The 22,662-nt window shown below is 41.1% G+C and overlaps 3 protein-coding genes across 6 annotated transcripts; 2 read left to right on the plus strand and 1 right to left on the minus strand.

Annotated features, from left to right (window-relative positions):
- Positions 1-1,233: 1,233 nt before the first annotated feature.
- On the plus strand, positions 1,234-20,759 carry LOC136250348 (fibrinogen-like protein 1). 4 transcript variants are annotated; one of them, XM_066042542.1, is made up of 3 exons: positions 3,514-3,597; positions 3,655-3,704; positions 19,751-20,759. In XM_066042542.1, exon 3 carries the CDS (start codon positions 19,769-19,771, stop codon positions 20,570-20,572), a length of 804 nt encoding a protein of 267 aa, XP_065898614.1. In that variant the 5' UTR covers positions 3,514-3,597; positions 3,655-3,704; positions 19,751-19,768; the 3' UTR covers positions 20,573-20,759. The 4 variants fall into 4 exon arrangements, with proteins under 4 accessions (XP_065898615.1, XP_065898614.1, XP_065898617.1 ...); XM_066042545.1 differs by having other exon boundaries at positions 3,521-3,597; positions 19,767-20,759; XM_066042544.1 differs by having other exon boundaries at positions 3,532-3,597; positions 3,644-3,704.
- Positions 11,059-11,858, plus strand: LOC136248422 (uncharacterized). The gene is made up of 2 exons (XM_066040204.1): positions 11,059-11,256; positions 11,316-11,858. Exons 1-2 carry the CDS (start codon positions 11,059-11,061, stop codon positions 11,856-11,858), a joined length of 741 nt encoding a protein of 246 aa, XP_065896276.1.
- LOC136248423 (uncharacterized) lies at positions 16,770-17,924 on the minus strand. The gene has a single exon (XM_066040205.1). The coding sequence runs from the start codon at positions 17,922-17,924 to the stop codon at positions 16,770-16,772; it is 1,155 nt and encodes a 384-aa protein (XP_065896277.1).
- Positions 20,760-22,662: the final 1,903 nt, after the last annotated feature.

Consider the following 22,662-nt stretch of genomic DNA (forward strand, 5'->3'; position numbering starts at 1 on the left):
AATGGCCATAAGTTTAGCACATATGATAATGACAATGATAAATGGGACCATAATTGTGCTAAAGAAGCCTGGGGTGCTACACAAAATGGTGGATGGTGGTACAACATATGCTGGCACATCAATCCTAATTCCCAATACAATCCTGTTGCACATGGATTAATTAACCTTGCTGATGCTTGGTACAACCTGAGATGGATAGAAATGAAAATATGTCCTCTCAACTGTACACCTCAATGACACTCTAACTTGCCCGTTAACAGATAATCTATTGTGTTAATATACTGGACTGACATTGTAGGATATAACAATTAGTAGCTCACTGTGTGTCTGTATTATATATTTTGTACACTATGCATTATTTGATGTGGACAAGAACAAGATTATACTATTGTATGTTTATATGTGTAGGGAAAAATTTGAACTTTTAAGAATTCACATGATATATCATGTACAGTAAGAAAGTTTAGGACAGGGAATGTTAGATGTTCATCACTGATTAGCAGCTGTGTTTGGAATAAAATCATTTCAAATCGGGCTTATTTTGTACACGTATAGTTTTCTTTGACATTCTTGACCATCTAAAACATGCATGTTAGTTATAAAAGTACCATCTTATCATAGAAGCACACAATTTCAGTGATATAACTTTACACATATGCTGCACTATTATTTACAGGAAGTACCAGTAAGCTCTAATAGAACTTGATTTCAATAAATGTTATATACAGTCTGTTACTATATATGGATAAAAAGTTCAGAAGTACTATACATACAGTGTTTGCAATACATAAATATGCTACACAGTTGGGTTTTGCTTGATATACACACACAAACACTTTCAGTGTATTGTGTGTATAGATCAAAATCAGGCAAATGTATGCGCGTGTATCCCCATCCTATCCAAACCAAATAAGGATATCACTGACTGTCATCAAGGAAGCACATACTGTACATATACTATATGCAGTAGCCACCATACTACTGTTTACATGAAGTACAATTAATCTACTACACCATCTTCTGTGTTTTTAAATATTACTGTCTAAGCCATAATGATGTGAGTACTTCACTATGTACGTATGGGTGAAGACTAATGGCTCCTTTCTAACTATTTCACAACAAATCCTATTATGATAACTAGCAAGGCATCACACTGTAACCTAATATGGTGCAGAAATCATACTACTATAAATAGGTCTCAAATGCATGTATTTCATTTACACTATATAGTGTGTATCTGGAGCTGTTATTGTCACTAACACACCAGATCCAGCTTGAGACTAAGAAATACATACAAGGTGAGTGTTAGCTACTTGTGAATACTAAAAAAGACTTCAAAAAGTTATGAAACTCTTGCTAAGAGTTTGCTATTGTGAAATTATGCTGACATGGTTATACACGTATAGGATTTCAGGGTCTGCAGTTAGCAAACTTTTCCTAAATGGATTATACGTAGTGGTGCAGGCAGATATTTTACCTAGATTTGCATGAAAATGAAGTTTACATTGTGCATGTAATGGATACCACTAGCTATATCTCTTTTAAACAAAATAGCTATGTCACTATCATACACTACGATAGTAGTGTGTAGTAGGGACCACAAAGGAGTAGGTGTGACCCAAGAAATAACATCACCCAAAAAACAGCCTCAACTTTCCCAGACGATGATGAGGCAGTATTGGTTAGGTAAAACTAAGCCCAAACAAGCTTTCAGATCAACCCGAAATGCTTTCAACAAGTTGCTACGGAATTTTAAAAATAATTTATTTAACGGAATTTTCTACTGACTGACTGACTGAGTAACTGACACCTTCATACAAGTGTAACTCGATAACGACTAAGGCTACAGGCTTGATTTTTTCACTGTTCGTCATCGCTTCAGCCCGATAGGTACCTTTTGGCATACCGCAGTACGTACAATACATTCTTCATGGACTTACCAGTCTCCTCCTTTGTGTCCCATTCATCTTTGCTGACAGTGAAAAGTGTCGACTTGGCGATAGCACGTGATGGCTTCCCTTCATAACGGAAATCGTCAGTGGCTGTTTTGATTGCAGAGGGACTTTTTGAACAGTTTTTGATTCATACTGCTGTGTAACGGGTTGAACATAGCCAACAGCAAAGCGTAATGGATGCTCCATTTTCACTGAGACGATAATTTATAGGCAGTGGATATCTGTCCTGCAGTCAAGTGAATAAAAAACTTAGACAAAAAAGGGTCCCAAATGAAAAAAAAAAACAAACCAAAATCATGACCAGTCCGAGAATTGAACCTGGAACCTCCAATGTGTCGGGCAAGGATCCTAGCCGCTGTGCTACGTGGTTCTCAGCTACCCACCTGTCTTAGTTTCTACCTTATATATGTCATTCAAGAAGAAACTTATATAAGAAGAATCTCCAGTGAAGAAGAAACTAAAGCTGAACCCGACCCTAACCCTAACGCTAACATGATGTTTGCCTGTTAAGCACAATGATGACTTCCACTGTTTGTATGAAGGTAAGTTTTTGGGTGAGTTCAAGGTGAGCTAGGGTTGGCCCAGCTTTGCTGGGACGCTCGCTTCACTTGCTCCAACCCTAGCTTGCCTTGAACTCACCCAAAAACTTACCTTCATACAACTAGTGTGTTTGATACTCGAGTTATGGGTGACACTGCTGGACAGATATCAAACAGAAATATATCCACTGTGCATGCGTAATTGATATTACTGGGGCGCGCGGCACCGACCCTTTCTTTCAGTATGCGTGGGTTGCAATGGTTTTCAAGCAGTTCTTGATTCGTACTGCTGTGTAACGGGTTGAACATAACTGACAACGAAGCGTAATGGAAACTTCACTTTCAGATGATATAGCTGGGGCGCCATTTCAAATGCAGTACGTATGCATGGGTTCACCAATCATAACAATATTATTTACAAAAAGTTAACAAACAAGTATTCAAAAAATTTGGAATTTTCGACTAGAGTAGGGACCATAGCACATCGATAAAAAGTACTGAAACAAGCTGGAGTAGTGTATGATATTAAATCATAGTAAAACAATAAGAAGTATTATATCCCTACTGTGCATTTCCATTATGGTATCTTGGAGCACAGTAGGGAATAACACTTCTTATTGTTTTACTATGATTTAATAGCGTGCACTACTCCAGTTTGTTTCAGTACTTTTTATCGATGTACTATGGTCCCTACTCTAGTTGAAAATTCCATGTTTTTTGAAATACTTGTAGTAGTTAGGCTCTGCAACACGAAAAATCGATATCCTCCAATCAACTACTTCACTATTATCATGTGTTAGGCTAAGTGTAACTTGAATAACACCAGTGTGGCAAACAAGTTTGTTACCTTCTTCTGGTAGAAAATGATACAAATGTCTTAAAATTATGTGATTTTTCATTGCAGCGGTTTGTAGAGGGGTAGCCAGTGCCCACGCAAGAACCCAACACGGTGTACGAGAGTCCCAATATTTAAGTATTTCAAAACGTATTTCTGTATTATTTCAATAAATATTTCATGTATTTATAATTGAATTTCTCAGATAGGTGTACGAGAGTCCCAAGGCGTTGGCTACCCCTTAGTTCTTCGTATGCCACCAGAGGAGGTTGGTTACGCGTCATAAGCCTATGATGTAATATTACACAACAAAGCATTGTTCTAGGTGTTAAGACTTGTTTAGCAGCTGGGAAAGCAGTGCATTGTACTGAGAAGGTTTGTAAGGGTGCTGGGACACTCTGGTATGGATATGAAATCTGTCTTGGAATATTTCTTTTAGATCACGAGATGTTTGATGACGCGTGACCAACCTCCTCTGACATGCCACGATATTCACACTCAACATTGTTCAAGTAGTCTATCATCAACTAAAAGTATCGGTGGTTTGATTTTATTGGACAGTTTCTGGTGGCAGCATGATCTGTGCACTTTTTTGGCGACAAACAAAAATGTTTCTTCCTCTGGAGCACAGGACAAGCAGAGCAACAACTGCGTCTTGGGTCAGCAATGACCAGTACTAGGTAAAGTGCCTGCATACGGAGTATGGTTATAATTGAAACTTGTTAGCCATCTGGCTGAGTCATCTATATGCTGAACAAAGGGGTGGTACTCCAATATATTCTGTACTCTGATCTTCGTCCACGGTCAAAACGAAAGTCAAAAGTCAAGCAAGAAATTTGCAGTAGGTCAAAAGACGAGCTTCGTTGTAAAGTGTATACCACAATTGATACTTTTAGAGTTGCAACAAAAATGTAATTTTACGGAAATATGCAAGAATTTGGCCAAGAGTCAAGCGCGGATTTTAGCATAAGTCAAGGATCAAGGCTTATTTTTCGACTTTGACCACTTTGAGCAAGGATGAAGATCGGAGTACAGGGTATATAGGAGTGCCACCCCCTTGCTGACATTTGGCCAAAACGCCGAGCGACACGATTTTTGCAAACAAATACCAGAATTGTTGATAAATCAGTGTAACAGTCTCCAACAGCAAGGATACGAAGCTTATAAACACCTAACAATACGGCTATCTCGCCCAGTAAACGCATAGAGCAATTCCAATGCATTAAATAGGCACTCATGTGATCGAAATTCAAATCGTGACCATAATCTATTCCAATGACCTTAAAATCACTAAGTTTGTATGCATTAGGTTCATCATCTTGATTAGCCCAGCAGTCTAAGATTCTCTATGATATGCCATCACAGTATAAGACTCGGTATAAGACACACCCAGACCAAGGGCCACCCACAGGGGGGGGAGGGGGGTAACTGGGGAATTTTACCATGGGCCCCAGCCTGAAAGGGGACCCAGGAGGCCTCATGAATACCTGTTTAAAAGATCAATATACTCTAATAGAGCAGTCAGATCTAAATACTCTAATAGAGCATTCACAGTATTCTTCAGAGGAACAGTGTAGCAAGCTTAAAAATAAGGAGATATGGTTGGTGAGGGGTAGCTATTGTTATTGTCAGCATGTAATGACCCTTTTTTTTTTCTTCGACTTACAGGTTGGGTGAAGTTGTGATTCAGAATGGAAACCTCCTTGCCCCTGGGGCCCCACTTTAACTCTTTGCCCTGGGCCCCTTAATTTCTCTGGGCGGCCCTGCCCAGACCACGCCTGAGTGAACAGTTAACACAAATATTTACAAAAGGAGCGAACTTCAAGGTTCCTTTTTAGAAATGAAAGCGATTTCATGGGTATTCTGTGATTTGAATTTCGATCACGTGAATGCTTATTTCATGTATTGGATTGCTCTATGAATTTACTGGGTGAGATAGCCATATTGTTAGGTGCTTTGTGTCCGGCTTGCTGTTGGAGACTGTTACACTGATTTATCAACCATTCTGGTATTTGTTTGCAAAAATCGTGTCATTTTGGCTGAATTTCAGCATATAGATGGCTCAGCCAGATGGCTGACAAACTTCAATTATAACCATACTCTGCATGCAGGTACTTTACCTAGTACTGGTAATCTCTGACCCATGGCGCAGTTGCTGCTCTGCTTGTCCTGTGCTCCAGAGGAAGAAACATTTTGTTTGTCATCAAAAAGGCACACAGATCATGCTGCCACCAGAAACTGACCAATAAAATCAAACCACTGATACTTTGAGTTGATGGTAGACTACTAAGTTGAACAATGTTGAGAGTGAATATCGTGGCATACAAAGAACACTACAAACCACTGCAATGAAAAATCACGTGATTTTAAGACATTTGTATTGTTTTCTACCAGAAGAAAGTGACAAACTTGGCTGCCACACTGGTGTTATTCAAGTTAAATTTAACCTATCACATGACAATAGTTAGGTAGTTAAGTGAAAATTTTGCATTGCAGACCCTATAGTAGTACTAGTAGTTATGTACATTCTGAGTTATTAATGTTGAGTGCATGGTGGCCAAAAATCACATCATGTTGGTAATTTCTTGCAAAAGTAAGTATCTAGCTAGAGAGTCTGCATACAGGTCATAAGTACTGTTAATGTCACAAAATGCTTTCTATGTAATTAAAGAGATGAAGTACGTATACACTATTTCAGAATATCATGATACCGGTAATATCAGTTAAATACAAATGCAAACATGAAAATCTTTGTAGCAATACTACAATTTGGTTGTAAATAGTGTTTTTCTAGTATACTAGAACTAGAACTAAAATTAGTTTTTAGTACAGCCATTTCTTTTTAGTTAAACAATAATTCCATTACAATCTATTTAAAAAAACTGGAACTTTACTAGAAAGTGTTGTTTTCAAGTTTTTGAACAAGAACTAAACTAAAATTAATAGCTTTATAGTACCAATACTAGAAATAAACTAAAACTTTTAGTACTACAACTACTTCTACTGCAACTGTTGTTTGAGATTTAGCAGGAACCTGATTGGTGAACTGACTATCTGGCACATTAAAGCCTGACTTTGAAGTACATATTAACATAATTATAAGATAATAATATAACCTTTGTAAGAACAAAGGCAACTTTCCATTACTATCTCGAGTGGCTTGTGACATTTCAGCAACCACCGCTTGAATATTTTCTTCCGGTGCATGGAGAGGTGACAACGGGAAAACAAAACACATGAAAGACAGTAACTTAGAGAGATCTTCTTACGGAGAAACATGAAGTATATTGTTTAGATAGGATGTTGTTTAAATCTTTGATCAGGTTCTACTTCTCAAAGTGGTACAGGATGATAATTCTAATACACCTAGTTAGTGATCAGTTTTTGTGTGAAAGCAATGAATAAGTATGACAAAGTATTTATATTCTTAGCATCAGTACTGTACTATAACTAATACTTACTAAGGTACTATAATACTAACTAAAATTGTTTCAGCCATGGATACTAGAACTAATACAATCTATTATTGTTTCTAACAAGGTATACTAGAACTAATACTAACTAAAATTGTTTTAGACCATGAATACTAGAACTAATACTAACTTTAAATATTTCTGGCAACTGAACTAGAACTAGAACTGTACTAGAACATTATACCTGTACTAGAAAAACACTAGTTGTAAACTGGTATCTGCATTTCAATAATCTCAAATTTTATGCCAAACACAACTGCGTATGTAATATTCATGTCAATACACTCGCTGTGATACATAATCAATTCTAAATAGTAAGAATACTGTTGAAGTCTGCATCACTATCTTGAGTATTGCAATATGTTGTTACGTATATCCAAAGGCATAGAAACAATTTTCAGAGTGGGGGGGGGGCAAAGATAGCCATAACCAGTTAACCATAAACTGATCCAACACCCATACAGACATATAGGGTCCCATTGATACAGCTCCTGTACCCATTTCATATGTGCATTTATATAAAGGTGTTGTGGACTAGCTAATAGCTCTACTCCTACCTATACTGCATAGTTATATCTCTTCACTCCCTATCTTGCTAATGGGTGCTATACTTCTCTACACCTACTGTGTGTAGAAGTAGTAACTATGTATTAATATGATTATATGGTAGTGTAACCCATAATTCATCTACACGTGATATATGTTACAATCATGATCAGTTGTCATTCCGGTTATCACATGGCGCTGTGAGCAGGGTCAAGGGGAAGCTGCTAATAACTGCTACTTTTCATCCAGTGATTCTTAACCCGAACCTCGATTCCCTGGTGCCGGTCAGAGGCACCCGTAAAGGTAGATGTAGAAACCCTGCTGTACTCCGGTTTCCGCCATTTTTTTCTCTGTAGAAGCGGGTTGAAGACCACCCGAAGATGGTCGACAATCACCCAGTACTGCCTTACACATTCCGCCTGAGTAACTGGACCTTCAAGTTGATCGTGGAACGGACTTCACCGCGTGGCTTCTACAATGGGAGTCCTACAGCAGTTTGTCAGGTTTGGGAGACCAGCCAGCAGCCAAGCAGGTACAGGCGTTAAGTTTATGTTTATCCAGGGAAACTCTAGCGGTTGTACAGAATCTGGGCCTCACAACCGAGGCACAAAATGATGTTTCACAGGTTATACAGGCGCTACAGCACTATGTGGACGGCCCTATCAATGAAACAGTGGAGAGGTGGAACTTTCGCCGTAGGATACAGCAACCCAGAGAAACGTTTGATGATTTCCTCATATCACTGCGTGAATTAGCAAAAACTTGTTAGCTCTGCTCAGACACATGCAAGGAAAAGAGCATACGTGACCAAATAATAGAAGGGTCAAAGGATGGTGACACGATAGAAGATTTGCTGCAGGAAAATGACCTCACATTGTCTAAGACAGTCACTATATGCAGAAGCTGAGAAGCAGCAAAAAAGCACCGTCAGGATATTCACACTTCAGATCCAAAGAGTGTTGCAGGCATTGCAGCCATGCACAGACCCAAGCAACAACAGTACTCTCCAGTGTCTGCATGTCCTGGATGTGGGTACCTCGCACATCAAGGAGGCCTCCGGCAATGCCCAGCCTACAATCAGACCTGTATGTCTTGCCACAAGGTAGGACACTTTGCAAAAGTATGCCGCAGCAAGGGTGTTCGACCACCCTCCAGTTACATGCACCAGAAGGTATCACAGACCCCATAGCAGACAGGCATGTAACCAGCTGACACACAACCCAAGCCAGGAGCCTACGCTCTTCATGTGTATCCACACCATAGTCAACAACAATATCTACAGCTGTACACAATGCAAGAAGGTATCACAGAACCAGCACCAACTGTGAAGGTCAGCATATTGTCACCCACAGGCCAACACTTCATTGACGTGCTTCCAGACTCTGGGGCAGACATCTGTGCAGCCGGGCAAGAGGTCCTTAGTGCCATGGGACACCACATGGATAACATCCTTCCATCCCACATCACCCCCAAGACAGTTAACGGCCTGAATATGACACCGCTTGGGAGAGTACCAGTCACCATCTCCCTTGGTCAGGCAAGATATGATGATGACATACACATATACCCTGGAATAGCGGAAGCCCTCTTGTCTTGGAAAGCAACCAGAGGCTTAGGAATTTTGCCACCTTGCTACCCACAGCCAATCCTGCAAGCCAACCCAAATTACGCACAGACAAGCTCTATTCAGATAGGACAAGTGAACTGCTCAATCACACAGGACCTAATAGACTGATACCCTACAGTGTTTGATGGACAAATACACATGCATAATGGAAGGAGAGACCTTTCACATTACTTTGCTTGACAATGCCATACCGTTTTGTGTAAAGAGTCCACGATCCATTCCCTTCGCATACAAAGACAAGCTCAAGGCAGAGCTGGATCTGCTCCAGGAACAAGGCATCATAGCCCCAGTAACTGAAGTAACCAAGTGGTGTGCACCAATTGTGGTGACACCAAAGAAGGGCACAGATCGTATCAGAATGTACATCGACCTGTCTCGTCTCAACCATTATGTGCAAAGAGAACGCTACCAGTCCTCTACCCCAGCCGAGGTAGTGGCAGATATTGCATCCAGTGAGGCCAGGTACTTTACTGTCACTGATGCTGCCAAGGGGTACCATCAGTGCCCGCTGGATGAGGAGAGCCAGTCGTACACCACATTCATCACACCATTTGGCTGCTTCAAATACTTGAGAGCTCCTAATGGTCTATAATCCATCGTGGAACACTATAATCGCACAATGGTAGAGGCTTTTGAAGGACTAACAGGGTTTCATCGGGTGGTTGATGATGTGGTGATATATGACAAAGATAGGGGAAGTCACATGGCACATGTCCACCAGTTCTTGCAGCGATGCCAGGAACGACAAATTTCACTCAACAGAGACAAATGCTCGTTTGTCCAAACCCAAGTAACTTTCGCAGGGTTCCAACTACCTTCATAGGGTTATCGTGTAGATTCTTCAATCACTAATGCCCTGTCTAATTTTCCAACACCAACAAACCGCAGTGACCTGAGATCATTCTTTGGCTTGGCCAACCAGCTATCATCCAGCACAGACATAGTTTCCACGCTCCTGCTGCCAATGCGTACTTTGTTGAGTACTAAGCATGATTTCTTGTGGTCACAAGAACATGACAAAGCTTTTGTAGAAGGCTTACAGAAGTGCCCACCCTAGCATATTTCAATCTAACTAAGGAGACACGTCTCTGCACTGATGCCAGTAGGCAAGGACTTGGGTTTGTCCTACAGCAACTCTCCGATGCTGGCCAGTGGAACTTGGTCCAAGCAGGCTCTCATTTCTTGACGCCCGCTGAGTCACGATATGCTGTCATTGAACTGGAATTGCTGGCAATTGCATGGGCAGTAACTAAGTGTCATGTGTTTCTGGGGGGCATGCAGAATTTTCAGATTGTCACAGATCACAACCCTTTAATCCCCATACTGAATAGTCATCGCCTGGACAAGATTGAGAATCCAAGGTTACAATGCCTCCGTACCCGGCTGATGGGGTATAACTTTATGGCAATCTGGTGCAAAGGCAGTACACACATGGCCCCTGATGCACTTTCACGGCACCCAGTTGAGGAGCCTATACTAGAGGACTCGCTTGCAGAATTTGGAGAGGACCATATTCCAGCTCCATCAATTGCAGAAATCAGAATGCAGCAGACCACAGCAGCAGATAACCTACGCTTGACAGAGTTGCGAAGACAAGTTAGCCATGATGAAGAGTACACAGTGTTGAAAGCCACAATCTTGGATGGTTTCCCTCCACACAGAGGAGAACTACCAGAAGCATGCAAGTGATATTGGCAGGTCTGGCACAATCTCACAGTAGAGGAGGACCTTATAGTATATGGCTGACGACTTCTCATACCGTCCCGAATGCGTAAGGATATACTACAGCAACTACATGAGTCGCATCAAGGACCAAGCAGAGGGCACACCTCACAGTGTACTGGCCAGGAATAGACAATGATATCGAAATCATGATATCACACTGTGTACAGCGTCAAACTCACTTACCGTCCCACGCTAAGGAGCCGATTGTCAGCAAGCCACGTCCATCTCGCCCTTTTGCAGAGATTACCGCAGACTTTTGTTATTATGGTGGCCAGTGTTACCTGGTTGTAGTGGACTGTTACACAGACTGGCCCACTGTTGCTCCCATGGAAAAAGCGTCAATGCGGCAGTACTTACAATGGTCCTGAGGGAGCTATTTAGTAGAATAGTGGTACCGGATTTGTTTTGGTCAGATGGAGGCCTACAATTTACATCCAAGAAGTTTCAAGACTTTGCTGTGCAATGGGGCTTCAAACACCGGGTGTCATCACCACACTATCCACAGAGCAATGGCGAAGCAGAAGCGACAGTAAAGTCGATGAAGAAGATTATATATGTACTGCCTGGAATGGCAGATACTTGGATGAGGATAAGCTCAGTTAGGCACTGTTGCAGTACCGAGACAGGTTATCTCCAGCTCAGAAGCTTTTTGGGCATCCAGTCCAAGACACTCTCCCAGCCCATCCCAAGTCATTTGACCCACAATGGCAAACCAACTTAGACAGAGCAGCAGAGAGGGCAGAGTGCACCCAAAGAGCAGTGGAACACTGCTACAACAGACAGGCACATTCATTACCAGATATTCATGTGGGCTCCCAGGTAGCTTTACAGGATCCAAGAACTAGGCTCTGGGATACATATGGTGTAGTGATCAGAATGGGGCAACATCACCAGTATATTGTTAAGACAGAGTCCGGGCAAGTCCTCACAAGAAACCATAGATTCTTATGGCGACGGGTATCTCTACCAGCACAGCCACAGTCAACACAGCCAATAGATGAACCACTACTCCATGCTAATGTGCCACAGCAGTGGCCAAGTGACGAAGCACACCAACCACTGGGCGCCATTTCACCAATCCAGCCAAGAAGATCAAACAGACCAAGGAAGCCCACAAACAGACTTATGAAGACCCCTATTGGAACAGTTAGTAATTAAGCTTTTTCATATTTTCCCACATATGACAAGCTTGTGGGGGATGTAGAAGTAGTAACTATGTATTAATATGATTATATGTATATCAGTGTAACCCATAATTCATGTACACGTGATATATGTTACAATCATGATCAGTTGTCATTCCGGTTATCACACTGTGGATGCATGTATATATCATGTGAGAAATAATGGTCACTTGAAGGTCTTCTCTTTATGCTAGCTTTACATACTTCACACTACTAGGATTACAACATAATAGTTGTTATCTGTGAAACATGGTTACCATTAAGGAACTACATGCTGAGATGTCTGCTCTAGCAGGTGTTGAGTGTAGATCATGTGAATACCACACTGTGTTCAAGGTTAGCCACTTTCATTTTTAGCTTCCTTGTATGTTTCTCTTAGACTACTTTATAAATTGACCATAATTTCTGCTTTAATCGTCAGTACTCCATACACTCACGCACTACAGTGAGACTGCCCTCTTAGATCTGTTACCACCCTCAATTCGTTCCCACATCATAAATTGCCACGGATGTGGCACTCTTCCTACTGTTTGAACCTCTCACTGCATGGGATCCACATGTAATGAGTATAGTGATAGTGGATTCTTGACGATGCTCAAGCCACAGCTGGATTAAAGCCATGACGTTTCGCATACACACACCACACTTGTATTATCATGTGACATTAATAATAAAGACCTACAATAAAACGCAATATAAGTCTATCTATATACACAATGTTACTAAAGTTCACAATCAATCCATGATATCCTCCGGGACCGCATGAATCAGTGCTGTCCACTGCTTGAGTCTGTTCCAAGCCCTGATAGTGGCATGTCTTGTGGGTCTCTGCTGGACGATCACTCAAGTTGCTCACATTGTCATCAATTGCATCAGTAGAATTTACTTGTTCTTCCTGCGGGCGATGGGCCTATTCGTCCTTCCACTTGCAGCATGGACATTTGCTACTCTGACATAACCATTTAAACCAACTATCAGTTTTCTACAACAGCAAGCTTCCACTCTGTTCTTGGTGCATCATCATGAATGATTACAACATCACCAGCCTTGATTTCTTGCCTGTTATTTCCACTAGATCAATGGTATTCATGAAGAGAGGTCAAGTATTCCTTCTTCCATCTAGACTGGAAGTGCTGAAGCAACTGACTCTGTCTCTTTGCAAATTCCTTAACTTGAGGTACTCCATACATAGGGTCAACTGTTTCTTCTACTGTCTGACGAGGTAGTGAGGTGATACATTGTCCACAAATGAGGTGAGAAGGTGAAAGAGGCTCCGCATCATCTAAATCAGCTGAAACATACGTGAGGGGCCTGTCGTTGAGTACTGCCTCTATTTCTACAATTAGTGTTTGGAGAACAGGGAGAGTAACAAGTGCCTTTCCTAATACCTTCTTGAGTGCTGTCTTTGCAATACCAATCAAGCGCTCCAAAAAACCCCATACCAGGGGGCTCTCTTTGGAATGAATTTCCATAGCACTCCTAATGTACACAATGACTCGCCCATCTGCCTAGTCTTGATAAGTTTCTCTAGCTCTCTTGCTGCAGCCTCATAAGTAGAGACGTTGTCTGAAATCATAACACAAGGTAAGGATCGCTGGGTTACAAACCTTTGGAAAGCCTGTAAGAAGGTCTCAACAGATAAATCATCTTCCAGTTCTAGTTGTATTGCTCTTGTTACTCCACATGTGAACATACACACGTATGCTTTAGTAATCTCACCCACCTTCTTTACGTGAAGGGCTCCTGTGAAGTTTTTTTTTCTTCCCCGGGCTAGATGGACTGCCCTTGCCACCACTCCCAGCACTAGATGTTAAAGTGCTGGACAGCTGGAAATACCTGCAATCAAACAAGGCCGCCAGACTCCAAGCAACCCTCGGAGTAGGCCAGATCAATATTAGTGGTTGATGGACGGCCAACTGAAGAGTGATGACCCCTCAAACACATCACTGCAGATCTTAACAATGAAAAGCAAAGCCTACATCACAGCCAGAACAAGCATTTGCTGTAATTAATGCTACACTTCTCAGCCAACATTGAAGCAAGCTTCCTGAAAACTGTTGTAGAAGTGGGCTGCATGCCACTAGTAGCTGCAAACACCAATGGTGAAAAGCAAGCTCTCTCAACCTCTCTAACACGTTCATCATATGCCCGTCTTTTTTCACGCTCATGAAGCTTGTAACATTTGGACAATTGGGAGTGAAAATAAGAGCATGCAAAAGGGTTGAAAACCGTGACGTCGAAAAACACACGCTGTCTATTTCGACCCCTGGCAACAACTCACTATTGGAAGTAACAAATTGTAATGGCTCACCATCAAGAGGCTGGAGAGCAGGCTCAACACCAACATCACTACACACTTAACTCAACAGACTTGCAGTTAAATTCCTGACTTCATTGTGGCGCATAGATGGAAACCCGCCACAGGGACAAGTAAAGGCATGTTCCACACAAAAGGGTATACCACAAACACATGTCTGAGGCAAGTTAACAGGTTGCCATCCAAATCTTAAACACAGGGCATCATGAAACTCCCTTTGCTTAAGGCAAACCCATGTTCAGCAATAGGTAGCATCATTAGCCAACACAACGCGCCTCGCTCTGATGCAGCTTAAAAGGCACGTCGCAATTGTGAATCACAGAGCAAGTCTGCTTGAGTAGATAGATCATTTTGGCGTGAGACCCGTAAATCAAGCTTGCACTGGTACATTTGCTGATAAACATCTAAGGAACAAGAGGTACATTTTCTTAAAAGATGGTCAACTAGAGGAGCCGCAACACGGCTAGAAGACAAAAACGATGAGGAAAAGTGAATGGTTGGAATAATGACACCAAGCCCACCAAGACAAGCAGGCAGCTATCGTTCGATGGAACCAAATGCTGGTTGGCCAGTCATTGCAGGAAGAAAACGAAGGCTCAGGACATCATCAAGTGGATGGAAAAGCTCAGTGAAGTTGATTCCCGTGATTTCAAAGGATCTTGGATTCTTTACTCTTACACTAGGCAGAGGTGGTGGTTCAGGTCTAGGATAGGGCCTTCCGGCTACTCATTTGCAAGGTACACATTTACGTAGCAGAACTTTTACTACTTGCCTGGTAAAAAGAATCCAGTTTCTCTGTCTAAGAGCTGTCACTGTGGCATTGACTCCAGAGTGTAGGTAGGTCTTGTGTACATGATATACTATCAAGGATGTAATGTATAGGGTGCTTCTTTGGAAGAAGGTATGGAAACTTAGCTTCATCATCAATAAGTGCGTTGTGAATTCTCCCGCCGCAGTAAATGAGATGTCGGTTGTTTAGAGCTGATGAATCAAGGGGAGGTGCTGCTTCGCTGCATTGTTTGACTTAAGTACCAGAAGCTCTTTCAGGAAGCATAACTGTTGTACATGTTGAATCCACCTGTAAGCTGCTTCATTGACTTCACTGGAAGTGAGTGGCTGAGAGGTCTTAGGGAATGAATCGAACCACATAAACTGTCACTCAAAGCAACTTTGACCAAGTACTGTAGCAGTTAATATCAAATACCAGACTAATGTTTGCTGGGGCAGTGAATCATCCTCAGTGGGCAAGTCTTCTGAGCTTCTTTAGTTGTATGGAGGTGTAATACTTCTCCATATTCCCACTTAGGTCATTGTGCCTTGCTAAATATCCAGGAAGGACCTCGTCTCCACAGATCAGAACTGTTCAATGAATGAAATGAGATTCCTGAGTGACCAATTCTGCTGGATTGCTTTGAGTGGGGCAATATTTCCAGGTAGCATCAGGAAAAAGCTTACATACCCCCTGCACACGATTAGAAACAAACATCGGTAACTTTTATCACTGAATATCCGATGTAAAGCAATTTGGCTGTCTGACCACATGAAGATCTGTTGAAACTGGAGATGGTTCAAAGAAGATATCACAAAAACTACACAACTGTGAACCAACAAGGGCTGTCATCATTTCCAGTCTTGGAAGAGTAAGGTTCTTGAGTGGCGCAACTTGAACCTTGGCCATGACAAACTAAGAGCTGGTGCTCATACAGATAAAAACCACTGCTCCATAGGCCTTAAGACTGGCATTGACAAAAGTATGGAGTACTAACTGGTCATTGGCATCAAGCTTCAAGTACTGCCTTGGTACATAAAGACTTGAAGTCTGCTTCAAATCTGTAATGACACACTTCCATTCAGTGGTTAATTCAGAGGTCAATGGTTCATCCCACGTCAACTTGCTTTGCCACAGCTGTTGCATAAACAATTTTGCCAATATGGTAACTGGAGTTAGCATACCCAGAGGGTAAAACGCTCTTGATAAATCTTGTAAAACTCCTTTCTTGGTTGGCTGTGCTACATCAAGAGATGAAAATGCTCTGTCTGCAAGTCGTGAAGTGTCTTGTGATGTATCCCACATCAAGCCAAGAACATTCAGTGTCACTGCTGTATCTGCAACGCCATCTTGTTATTTTCTAGTTCTGACTTCTGCACTATTAGAAGCCCAGCTCCTTAGATTGAAATGAGCATTGACATCAATTGTTTTGTATTGTGGTAGTACTCTAAAGCATCTGGTACAATGGAGCATCAGGATACAACATTGTCCATGTATAAGTTGGCTAGTATGTCACTAGAAGTGGTAGAGTGTCATTGTTGAGGTGACAACACAATGCTGCATGCAGCATGAAAGGTGAGCTCACACAACCAAACAAGACGATACGAAACCTATAAATCTCAAATGAGCTTTCTGGATTGTCTGCTTCAGATAACCAGAGAAAATGTGTTAACTTGTGGTCTGCTTCCTCTAACTGTACACGAAGGAAAGCCTTCTCTATGTCTGCTACCAGTGCAATGTTGTGCGTTCTGAAGCGTAGCAGCATGTCAATCAGGAAAGGTGGGCCAACTTCAAGACAGTCATTTAAGCAAGGATGATGTGGTGACTGCCGACAACTGCAGTCGTACACTATCCTGATTGGAGTAGTGGCAGACTCTTTCTTGACTGCGTGGTGTGGAATGAAATGGCAATCCTGGGGTACATCCTTTCTCAATAAATCCACGTGTGAGTTGTTCTGCTATGATGTTGCCATAAGTCTGGAGTAGCTCAGGTGTATGAGCAAGTTTCCTTGCTAGTGGTCTTGTCTGTTTCTCACAAATGTCACGATTTGAGGGGAGATGAGAGTGACTGTGCTTCCATCCAAACCGGACAATATATGACCCATCTGTCTGATGGCGCACTGAGGAGTTAATGTAGTCAGCAATTCGTTGGTTATTTGCAAGGGAGGTTGAGGATTTGGGAATTGTACCAGTGAACTCTATATTCCAGAAACGGTTGGTGTCAGTAACTCCCTGAAGTGCTGTTATTCTGCTGTGGAGTGCCTCAACTGTGTCAACATTAGTGTGTGATGAGAGTGGGCCTGACAGAAGATACCTGATCTTAGACTCCACAGCAGTGGGACTATTCTCTCGCACAACTCTGTCTTGTACGATCTGCCAATAAAAGTCTGCTCCAACCAGTAGAGGTATGTCAAACTTGTCATTAGCTTGCACAGGATGTGCTAGATGAAGACCACGGAGATACGGATAACTGTCTCCTGGGGATAGTATCAGGTTCTGCAGTGGGGCTGCAATCTTTGGTATGACAAGCACAGATATTGGAACTTCTCCTCCATCATTAGTTCGAATTGAAACCGAGGCTAGGTGGAGCTCTTTTGGGGTGGTGCCTCCTCCAAATGTAGAAACATGAATTATCTGTGACCTGCTCGGTACGATGTGCAGACTTTTGGCTAATCGTTCAACAATGGGCAATCTCTGAGCACCCTCATCAAACAGAATGTGAGCACGACACTGATAGTCTCCTGATTGCACAATGGCAATAGCAGTTTTCAACAAGCAGCCAGTGTTACTGGGAGCTGCATTGGTCAGTGGTGGGATAGCTGGTAGGGAAACTGTCAGTCCTGTAGTTGATTGTTCTGAAGTATTGCTAGAAGAGGCTAGTAGTTGAGATTCAGGAATGAGAACTTTGGCTTGTTTGTCAGTGTTCTCACAGATACTTGTGTGGTGCCTTCCCATGCATCGTTTGTATCTTGACTTGGATTTGCATTGAGAGACTCTGTGCTGCCCCAAACAATTAAAACACAGATTTTCCTTTCTTACTATGTCAAGTCTTTTCTGCTGGTCTGAAACAGTGTTGCAGGCAGATGATGAATGTGTTGTGGAATGGCAATAAATGCAGGACATGGGTTTGGATTGCAATTGGTGTTTTGAAGTGTGATTATGTGCTCCTGCATAAAATGATGCAGTCATAGTTGAAGGCAGGTTGCTATTGGTGGATTCTGAGGCCGTGGTCTACCTGACTCCAGGACTTAAATCTCTGTCAGAACACCCTCTCTAAGTTGGTCCAGTGTCCAATTTTGGTTAGCGTGTGACCTAGCCATGTTTTATGTGGTCTCCATACGTAGGTAATTTACATGATGGTAACAAGTAGGGTACTGTATGACTCTTTAGGAGTACCTAGTGCACTTAGACCTCTGATGGGACTTTCCGTGGTATCGTGAAAATGTCTTAAGCTGGATACAGTATTATTAGGCTTTGGCAAATTTGAAAGTGCTCTCATGTGAGCGTTAACTATTTTGTGGGGTTGCACAAAATGTTCTTGTAGTAGTGACACTGTTTGTTGATAGTTGGCACTGGTGAGTGTAAAACCAGAAATAGCATGTGAGGCTCATCATGCAACTGTGCACAGAGATAGTTAAACTTCTGGAGGTACTGTTATCAATTCCATGTGCCACGGTACCACAGCTTCTAGGTGACTGGTTAGAATAATTGAGGAGTGACAATAAGGCTAATGAATGGGTCACAGCACCAATGTAATAAGCATAGTGATAGCGGATTCTCGACAATGCTTGTGCCACAACTGGATTAAAGCCATGATGTTTCGCATACACACACCACACTTTTATTATCACATTAATAATAAAGACCCACAGTCAAATGCAATATAAGTCTACCTACACAATCAATCCATGACACCATGAAATATTTGGACAACAGGTATCACGTGCAATAGAAATAAAATTACAGGTGCTTTTGTGTACAGTATAGTACCGTACATATAGCCTAAATATTTTGAGGGGCAAATATTTCAAGGTTGAACAATGTTGCTAAAAATAATGGATTTGCAAACACTCCCAAAATATATTAGACTATATGGAGGTCTAAATACTTCAAGGCTAAATTTTTTGCTGATAACCCCCAAAACCACAAAATCAGCAAAACTTTTCCCCCTTGAAATATTTAGGCTAGCTATACAGTATAATGAATGGTTTGACAGTTGCGGTAGACTGGTGATGCCACACCCCAGAGACTGAGAGTGCTTTGCGTGATGGATGTATGGTTTCTCATATGGAAGTATATATTTTTATGTGTATACACAATTGTCTATAGCTTTGGCTGATTGACTACTTGGCCCAAAAAGTGGGGGGGACAAAACATGCTTTTGAAAATAGTGTGGGGCCATATCTTTAATATATGTTAAAGCAGCCTTTAATCTGAAATAACAGTAGGTGGCATGAATACAAAGGTCAAGTCAGGGAATCACAGATGGAAGCTTACGTATAAGGCCATATACCACTAATATGTAATTTGCAAGCCACTATTGCTAATAGCTATGCTGCATGGCCACAAATCTAATGCTATAGTGGTGAAAGTTTTAACTATGGTATGTCAGTAATCATAATGTGTGTATGGCTATTAGCTTTTTATACACAACTGGTGTCCATGTGTATACATGTGTACTAAAGTGACTATATGGTCTTGTGTTTATGTGGTACTTATATGTTGGTGCATGCATGTTGATTGTGTTGTGAATGCATTCATTATAATGGTTTCTATCATAGTTCTGATCACATGCAGCTATGACAACACCTCACATCATCCTCATCTCACTATTCACTACTGGGATAACTGCTACTCCATATTGTGATCAACAACTCAAACAACTACAAGTAGCAGCTAATAACCTCAAACAAAAATGTACCATCGACAATACTACCATATCAACTTGCTGTGACCTTAATGCTTTCTATTTCTTTACTAAACCTTCTGGTGTTTACCAAATGGACTGTTGGTGTGGAGGAAAATGGAATATTGCTAATGTCTACTGTGACACTACAACAGCAAATGGAGGATGGACAGTGATACAGAGGAGGAAAGATGGATCTGAGAATTTTCACCGACCATGGGCTGACTATGAGAAAGGGTTTGGAGATCTAAGAGGAGAATTCTGGTATGGCCTCAAAGCCATGAACTGTCTTACCCAAACTGGCCAATGGGAACTCAGAGTGGATTTTGAATTTCCCGCCAACAAGACCAGATCTTACCTTCACTACAATCTGTTTAGAGTAGGAAGTGCTAGTGAAGAATACCCACTGACTATTAGTGGGTTTATTGGCATCACTCCTACTGACCCATTCCACGCCCACCCACGCATGGAGTTTAGCACTTATGATAATGATAATGATAGATGTGGTGGTAACTGTGCAAAAAAAATTAACAATGCTAAAGACAATGGAGGATGGTGGTACAACAATGGTTGGGCCATTAATCTCAACATCCAATACAATCCCGCTCAATATGGATTTTTATGGTTAGCTGGTACTTGGTACACTCCCAGGTGGATAGAAATGAAAATACGTCCTCTCAACTGTACACCTCAGTGAAGCTCTACTAACTTGTTATCCACTATTATTAACTAATAACTTCACTAGTAGCTCTAGCGTGTCTACTGAACTTTGTAGGACTTTAGTAACTGCTAATGGCCTTTGTGGGTCATGGTACTAGATATTTTGTATTTTATGTGGACAAGAACAAGATCATTACTATATTACTGTATGATTTATGACTCAAAGAAAGAAATAACACTGCTAAAAACCAGTTCTTCAGCATGGACGAAATGCTGTTCTAGTTGTAGCACAAGGAATTTTAATTGAATTATAACAAAATAAGTTGAATTATAACAAAATAAGTTGTTTTATCTTAGAGTATTACTATAAGACAAACACATGCATTGCTCCATGTGTTAAGTATAAAGCATTGCTCCATGTGTTAAGTATAAAGCATTGCTGCAAGTGCTATATAGCTCATGAAAGAGTGGGTAAGAGACAAACATAGTATGAGGCAAAGTAAAGATGTGTTGAGACCATTCTTTGAGTTGTATAGCATGCATGAGAGAGGCAATGATTTAGTTCAGGTTCAAGCTGGTTGAACCTCAGGTTGAACAAGAACACAAAGTCCTCATACCAAGTAGCCTTGAAACAGCCAACTTCATTCTGGATAATGATTGGACGCAACATGGAGATCTTCTGGAGTGATATATTCTCTGGCTTCTTCAGGCAAATCAGTCAATGAGATTTCTATAACTACCTCTATATAGCACTGCAGTCACATATGTAGCATTGTGGTTGCATAAACCATTTTGCATGGTGAAATAGTACTGTTTTTTCACTTTGATCTTATACTTAAAAGGTTTTTTGAGGTATAATAAAGACCCACAACAGTATATAGTGAAATTAGGTCATGACATCACCATTCAACACACATCATGGTCACTCCATTACAATCAGTTATGTTTACTGTGCCAACTTTGTTTGAATGACAAACTACAGTTTACCCATAGCCAAAAAAAAAAAACAATTTCTTTTTCAAGATTTTTGATGGCAGATGCTATGATAAATGGAATAGCTGCATACATCATGGACAAAAACTTTGAATAAATATTATGCATTACGATCTTTATCACAATTCAGTCAGTAAGAGTCTGCATGCTCGCAATGTGTATTGGGGAAATCTTTCTACCCCAACAGGTACAATAACTAGTGCAGTTGTCCAGTGATTTACCAGTACACTAATCCAACACAGATAACAAGATACATGGTAGAACTGATGTAATATGGCACATTTGCTAGTCAGAATTTTTGAAGGGGGTTGCCAACAATAGCACTGAGTCACTGATGCAAGGGTATGAGAGTATTAAAACTCAACAGATTGCCATATTTCATCGATCATATATATAATTGCATAACCCCCACTGTCTGTCTCAGTCTTTGTTAGGGTGTAGTTATTTACACTACTAATGTCTATGCTTTTGTATAAGTGTTAGTACAGCAATGCTACTTGACTTTTCACTGTTGTAGACTTCGCACAATGTATGACATTCTCAATGTCAATGTATTGTAGTGTAGTGCAATGTAATGTAGTTTACAATCCCAATGTCAATATGACGATGTATAGATGTTGCACAATGTACAAGGCTTCCATACAATGTATGTAGGACTTGCCTTTGTCCTCTCTTTCTTTGTGCTAGCTGCAAGAGGTGTTGATTTATGCCAATTAATGGCTTTGTGTATTGCCTATCATGTAAGATGGAAATGGGAATCGTCCATAATTTTTTGGACCACAATCCCAACAGTTAAAACACACATATTGATAGTAGAAACAAGTAGTAAGTGTAATCATTAGTGGTTTTAAGTAACAATTGGTTTTTACTGACAAATGGTATCATGCAGTACATAATACTTGTGCACAGTGTAGTAGCTGCAGGCATGGGGTAAAGCACTTTGGCACTTGTACTTAAGTATGTACACTTTGCTGGGAGGACTTGCCCTAATGTACTTTTGTACAAATGTAATGTCCTTGTGCTTTAGTAATGCACTTGAAGTACTTAAATAAGTGCACTGAAGTACAACCCACTCACACAGAGCATGCATGTGAAATGAGCTGATATTTGAATTAAAATAGTCGAAGCACAATA

Source organism: Dysidea avara, chromosome 3, assembly GCF_963678975.1.
Source record: "Dysidea avara chromosome 3, odDysAvar1.4, whole genome shotgun sequence".
Lineage (NCBI taxonomy): Eukaryota > Metazoa > Porifera > Demospongiae > Dictyoceratida > Dysideidae > Dysidea > Dysidea avara.